The sequence below is a fragment of the Talpa occidentalis genome, unplaced genomic scaffold (genome assembly GCF_014898055.3).
Source record: "Talpa occidentalis isolate TD23 unplaced genomic scaffold, MPIMG_talOcc4v2.1 talOcc4.5, whole genome shotgun sequence".
NCBI lineage: Eukaryota > Metazoa > Chordata > Mammalia > Eulipotyphla > Talpidae > Talpa > Talpa occidentalis.
The window spans coordinates 101,225,686-101,232,131 of NW_023604861.1; the positions used below are offsets into that span (position 1 = coordinate 101,225,686).

The 6,446-nt window shown below is 41.4% G+C and overlaps 1 protein-coding gene across 2 annotated transcripts in view; it reads right to left on the reverse strand.

The window, feature by feature from the left end:
• Positions 1-6,171, reverse strand: part of LONRF2 (LON peptidase N-terminal domain and ring finger 2) — a 29,039-nt gene extending 22,868 nt beyond the window's left edge. The window contains exons 1-2 of one of the 2 annotated variants that reach the window (XM_037527967.2): positions 5,496-6,171; positions 1,184-1,302 (exon numbers count right to left, since the gene is read on the reverse strand). In XM_037527967.2, coding sequence (XP_037383864.1) covers positions 1,184-1,302; positions 5,496-6,171 — 795 coding nt within the window. Of the gene's footprint in view, positions 1-1,183; positions 1,303-5,495 lie in introns of those variants that run through there. The other variant, XM_037527968.2, reaches the window with a different exon arrangement.
• Between the last annotated feature and the right edge of the window lie 275 nt (positions 6,172-6,446).

Sequence of the window (6,446 nt, forward strand, 5' to 3'; positions counted from 1 at the left end):
TATAGTCATATACATGATTGGCAAATCAATAAAATTTAAGGGGTAAAACAGAACTGCAGCCCACAGATTTTACAATAAACCTTGATGATAAAACCAAAATTCTAAATGCTCAATGTTTTTCTGTTGCCTCTCTTACAATTACAATTAGCCATGTATCTTTATAGTAATTAAGTCTGCATTTTGTCAGAAACATGCTGCCAAGTTTTTAGCTAAAAAGTCAATAGTATGGAAAAGAATCTAGCTTCAGAGGGTAAAGTAGGTCTACTTTCATTTAGAAATACTAGACAATTTAACAATCAAGGTTCAATCATTATCTCAGAAGAATAACAGCTGGGATGGGAGAAAAGGCATTGGAAATAGGAATAGAAAATGTTTTCAGTGAAGCAAACAATTAACAAAATAGATTTGGGGGCTTGGCTCAACAAACATTTGTTTCCCCATTCCAATTTTATATTCAATCTAATTGGAAAACATTTTGTTGTAAAGCATTTAAGGAAAGACTACACCCACCTTGCTATTAACCAGTGTTAGTGCCTATTCAACATTTCTTAAAAAGTAATGATAAAAAGTAATATAGCAGGTGAAAAAAATTTTTAATTATTAGCTGATAGAGCATGCTATAGTGTTAATTTCATTATGAGTCAAGGACAGTTTAAGCTATCATTATTAGATAAGCAAACTTTCTTTATGTCATCAAAGGAAGAAACAGAGAGACACATAGACTAAAATTATTCCAAAATATATATACAAAATGTTCACTGTTTATTAACACCATTATATACTCCATATAATTGTCTTGAGGACCAATCACTACTCATTATTATTACATGACCTTCCTTTTCACACTGTAATTTTAATCATTTCCTATTCACTCTCAAATTTGTAGAATTCTATTATGTATAATATTATATATTATTTTGCTTATATATGTTTAGTGTATAAGGCATATTATTCAGTCAAATATCTACTAAGAGTAATCTATATTAGTGTTTATCTAGATTCAATTACGAGATTTCCTTTTTTAAATTGAAGTGTTTTTTTTTATGAAAGCAATTACTACCCTTGAACTGCTCTAATTTGAAGGAAATGTACACTTGTTATCTAGTCACATTTTTTTTACTTTTCTTAAGAAAATTCCATAAACTTAGCAACTTTATGATCTCCAAAGCTACCAATACAATACCTTAATCAAGAAAGGTTCATTATGGCAAACTGCATTGGCATCCTGCAAAGCCTGCTCATAGTTCTTCATGGTTAAATGTAACTCTGCTCGTAGCAGCAATAATGAATTATCACCAGGAGCTGAAAGACAAGAAGAATTAAAACAAATAAAAAGGACTGCACTTAAAAACAAAACAAATCATCTTTAGTTATTAAAAATATTAAACTAGAAAATAAACGGGCAAAAAAGGGGAAAAATTTCTTCCCTCCAATTGTAAGTTTCCCTCCAAGTTTAATAGCTGGATGAATGTATTTTACAATGCTTCTCTCAGGAAAATAAAAGAATTAACAAAACTTCATAATGCACCAAGAAAAAGAGCACACTAGCTACAAATATAATATCTAACAGTAAAGAGTCAATGCCTAATCATCTTAAAGCTATAAATATTTTAAAATATTTAAAATCATTTTCTAGAAATACGTAAGGAAATTCATGCTGAAAAAAACTAAGATAATTAACATAAAGTAATATAACTTTACAAGTATGTGGATGTGGATTTATCATTATAATTATACCTATAGTGTGTTCTCATAAGTAGGAATGGGAGGAATAAAACACCTTCCTTTTCCTTATGAGTCCTCAAACAGAAGTGACCCCTGTGTAAGCCTACCTACACAGAAGCCAAGAGTGACTCTCTCTATGAACTGATGTGTAGTATATGAAGTCTGACCTGGCAGGGTACCACAGAAAAGGGACTAAACCAAGAGTTCACGAAAGCAGATCATCCAACCATTTTTCATGTCGGACCAGTCTTCCTCTGCCTATACTCATTGCGGGATTTTTAAAGTTGGACAACAGTGCGTACCTTAGTTGATAAATATTGAGCACCTAAGATGTGTCCTCTGATAAGTCTTTTCAGTTTGCTTGAAGTCCTTGATCTTTCCTTTCTCAAACTAACCACTTAGTTTTTTCCAAATTCTACTACATCTCTCAGTTTATACAGGTTAACTGAGCAAGTGCATAAAGAGTTCATGCAAAAAGACAAGGTGAACAGTACTACTTATGTGTTCTTGCTACATGCTAGACAGAAAGGGAAAAAAAACGGAGAAAATAGCAAGTATGGAGAGTCAAATCATAAAGGTTGAATCTTTTAAAGACATTAACTGGGGCCTCCCCGGTGGCGCAGCGGTTGAGCGCTGGGTTGCGAAGCTGCCCGCAGCCTCTGCAGCGCCGGTTCAATCCCCGGCTGCTCCCCGGCCACCGGAGGAGGGTCCCACATGGCGCGCAGACCTCTCCTGCCGCCCGCTGCTCCCCTCAGCAGTGTACTTCAGTCCTTCTGCCTGCTCTGCTCCCCGCTCTGGCTCTGGTGAATTCTCTCACCCTCCCGCGCTTCTGACTGTGCCCAGTGCATGTATAAACAAAACAAACAAACAAATAATAAATAAATAAAACATGCCTCTATAAAAAAAAAAAAAAAAAAAAAAAAAAAAAAAAATAAAGACATTAACTGGTTAGACCCATATAAGCAATTTTTTTTTCTATAAAAGATCAAATAGTAAATACTTTAGGCTCTGTAACCCATAAGTCAAGCTGGAGGGTTCTGGGCATGTACTTATACAAGACAGAAAGAAATAAATTTTTTCAAAATTTCTATTAAATTAAAAATGTAGTATTTTTTGCAATATAGGTCTACTAATGAATTGGAATTCTTGTAGGAGGGGATAACATTTTCCTTATTATTCAGTGTTCCCTATTGTCAAAATCAACTGAAAATGTTAACCTTTGATTATGATCTATAATGACATATTTACATATTTGAAAATGAATATGAAATATGAAATATATGAAATACCGATGGCAATCCAATGGTGATAGTGGACATTTTTCACATGTTCTTCAATTTAAAAAACAAGTTTCTAATATTTTAACATGAAGTACTTAGTACTAAGTACTAATATTTTAACATCAAGTGCTTCCTTTGTGTTTAATTTACTTTTCTTCCACTGGTCTCTTAAAATGGGAGCCTGTAGATCACCAATTTTCGATTGTTCTTTTGCATTATAGACCTTTAAGGCAACAAATTTCCATTTATGGACTATTGCAGTGGCATCCCATAGTTCGTAATGATTTATTTTCAGTGAGTTAAAATATTTTCTAATTTTTATTATGATCTCTTATTTGATCCATAAGTTATTTTAAAATGTATTTCTTAATTTTCAAGTATGGAAAATATTCTAGTTATTTGCTACCAAATTTTAGTTTGTCTACACTGTTCAAAGGACATACACTGCCTGATTTCAATCTAATGTTTATTATAAATTGTTTATGACCTAATGTAAACATAACCTCATACCCAATGCAGTCCACTGCTGATGATCACACAAACCTGAATAAATGGCAGTAATTGTATGTAGCGCTACATGCTAATTAAAATACTGAGATATTATTCCATTCTGTATCCTCACTTATTATTGCCACTTTATTTTATCCTTCATTATGAGTTGTTGTTTTTAAAAATCTCTCTCCCTTTCATTTTGTCACCTTGTGTGCACGTGTTTGTGTGTGTACACCTGTTTTTAGGGGCATACATCCACATTCTCTCAGTGCACACATGCATATACCCCTTAAATTGCTTGGCCAAAGGCCATACTTAACATTTCTGGATAACACTAAACAATTTTGCAGATGTATAATTTACAGACCCATCATAGCATATGAGAGTTCTCATTTCTACATCTCCTAAAGTTTACAATGTGATCTCTTACATTTCCAGTTATACTTTTCTAAAGTTCCATACGTGTACTAAGACAGTAGCCACTAGCCACATGTGGCTATGGGGAACATGAAATGGGAGTAGTGCAACAAAGGAACTGAGTTATTAATTTCACTTAATTTAATAGAAATTTAAGTTTAAAAAATTGATACTCTTCAGTTACTACAAAAATTTTAATTAAGTAACTCTACTTTTTCAACCCTAAAATACATGTAATCCAAATATAGAGGAAGTATTCCGATGGAAATTTAGTTTTCTAATTGGGGTAGGCAGTAAACGAGAAATACTTACTGGATTTTTTTAATTGAAGATATACTGAAACAATATTTTATGTGAGGTGTAAATATATTGTTAAAATAAATTTCACCTTATTCTTCTCCCTTTTTTAATGTAGCTATCAAACATTTTTAAATTACCTACGTCACTTAAACAGTATTTTTACTGGACAATGCTACATCACATATACATAAATAAAATAGTTGAAAATTCGAAAATACACAGCCTGTTAAAGCATGGGTATGTTGGTTACAAAAATGGCCTAGAATATTTAGCAATTTGGCTGCTCCATTTCCAAAGAGATTCCCTAAGCTTGAAAAAAAATGCCTACTGACTATAGCACACAAGATGATTCTTTAAGTAACAAAAAATTAAATCGCTGACTTAAATCTATATATATCCTGTTTCAAAGCCACACACACTTCTGCAGTCATTTGATTTTTTTTTAAAAGATTTATTTATGCATACAAGAACTGAGGTGTAAGCCAGAGGTGGGGGGAATGATAGGAGTCACCAGAGAGAGTGGGGAGCAGAACAGAGAGATCTATTGAAATACACTGCTGAAGGGAGCAGTGGGCTAGTCAGGAGAGGTCCGCTGCGCCATGTGGGTAGTTCCCCAGCCACTCATGCCCGCATATCTGGCGATAGCTTGATGGAGCTCTCTTTAACCCCTGCATCACTAGGGAGGCCCCCCCATTTGATCTTTCTTTTAATTACATATTCTTAACAGGTGATGCTTGCAAGGGGCTGCAAAGAGATAGCCTGCTGCTGGTCACAGACCTTACTAAAAAACAATAAAAAACCCGCATGCCCTAGTTACTGTAACTATCTAATAAGTTAATTACACGCTAATAATATCTAGTGGCCTTTGAGAAAGAACAATCAGACATCATGACAGAATAAGCAGAGGGGAGAGGTAATTCCTTCCTGGATTCACCAACTGAAAAAAAAAAAAAAAAGCAAATTGTGTCCCATTAGAAAGCACTCCATTCTGTGCATCCACATTCAGGGTTTTAAATTATTCGCATTTCCTGCAGAACAAGTAAAAACTCTTGTCACCCTCCACTCCTAAACTGCTAATCAAGCAGTCTTCGCCTTACAGGAATGCTCGGGAAGGTTTCGGAAGCCCTAGCAGAGAGCCCACCAGAGGCTCCTGGCCTCTGACACCAGCCACCCTGATGTCATCTTAACACCTGAGGGCAATAGAACTCCGAAGGCCGAACAAAGCTCCCTACTCCCTGCCGTGCTGCTCCACAGGTGCGCGGGTAGGCCCGGGCAACTTACCCAGCTCCAGGGCCTGGTCGCACCTGAGCAGCGCGGCCTCGAGCTGTTGCTGGCGCTGCAGACTCCGCGCCTGGCCGGCCAGCCTGCGCACGCGGCACTCGGCGGGGAAGCACTTCTCCAGCAGGCCGCTCAGCACCACATTGACCCGCCGCGCTTGAGGCCGCGGCGGCCCGGGCTCCACGCAGCGCTTGCACACCGTGAGCCCGCAGGGCAGCGTCACCGGCCTGTGCAGCAGGCGCTGGCAGCGCGGGCAGCCGAGCAAGTCCCGCGGCGCAGCGGCCGCCGAGGCCCGCTGCTCCTCGCTGGGCGCCTCGGAGGCGCGGCCCGGCATTGCGGCCGGCAGTCGCCACTGGCGCTGGCCGAGGACGCGCGCGAGGCCGCCCGCCAGCTCCCCCAGCTCCTCGGGCCGCAGCGCCCCGAGCCGCGCGGCGCCACGGAACGCACCCAGCGCCTCGGGGAGACGGCCCGCGCGGGCCAGCGCGTCCCCCAGCCGCAGGCACAGGCCGCGGTCAGGCTGCGCCAGCCCGGCCAGCATGGAGCGGAAGAGCTCCGCTGCCATCTCGTACTCGCCCGCGCGGAAGGCCTCGGCTCCCTTCTCCAAGCGCTGCGCGAAGGGCGCCCCGCAGTCGCAGCCGGGACACTGGGGCGGCGGCGGCGGGACCGGCTTGGGGCTCATCACCGCGGGGCTGCGGCGCTGTGGACCTGCAGGGAAGAGCGCAGAGAGGCTGCCTCGCTGCTCGCGGCCGGGCGTGCAGTGGCGGCCGCCGCCTTCCCCGAGCGCCACGCGCGTCTGGGGGCGGCGCGCACGGAGCCCCGGTGACCACGGTCCGGCGGACGGGGGCGGCGGCCCCGGTCCCCGCGAGGCGTGGGCGGGCGCGCCGGGAGAGGGCAGCGACCCCACCCGAGGGGGCAGGCACCGCGCGGCCCGAGCCCCGCCCACGCGCAGGCCCC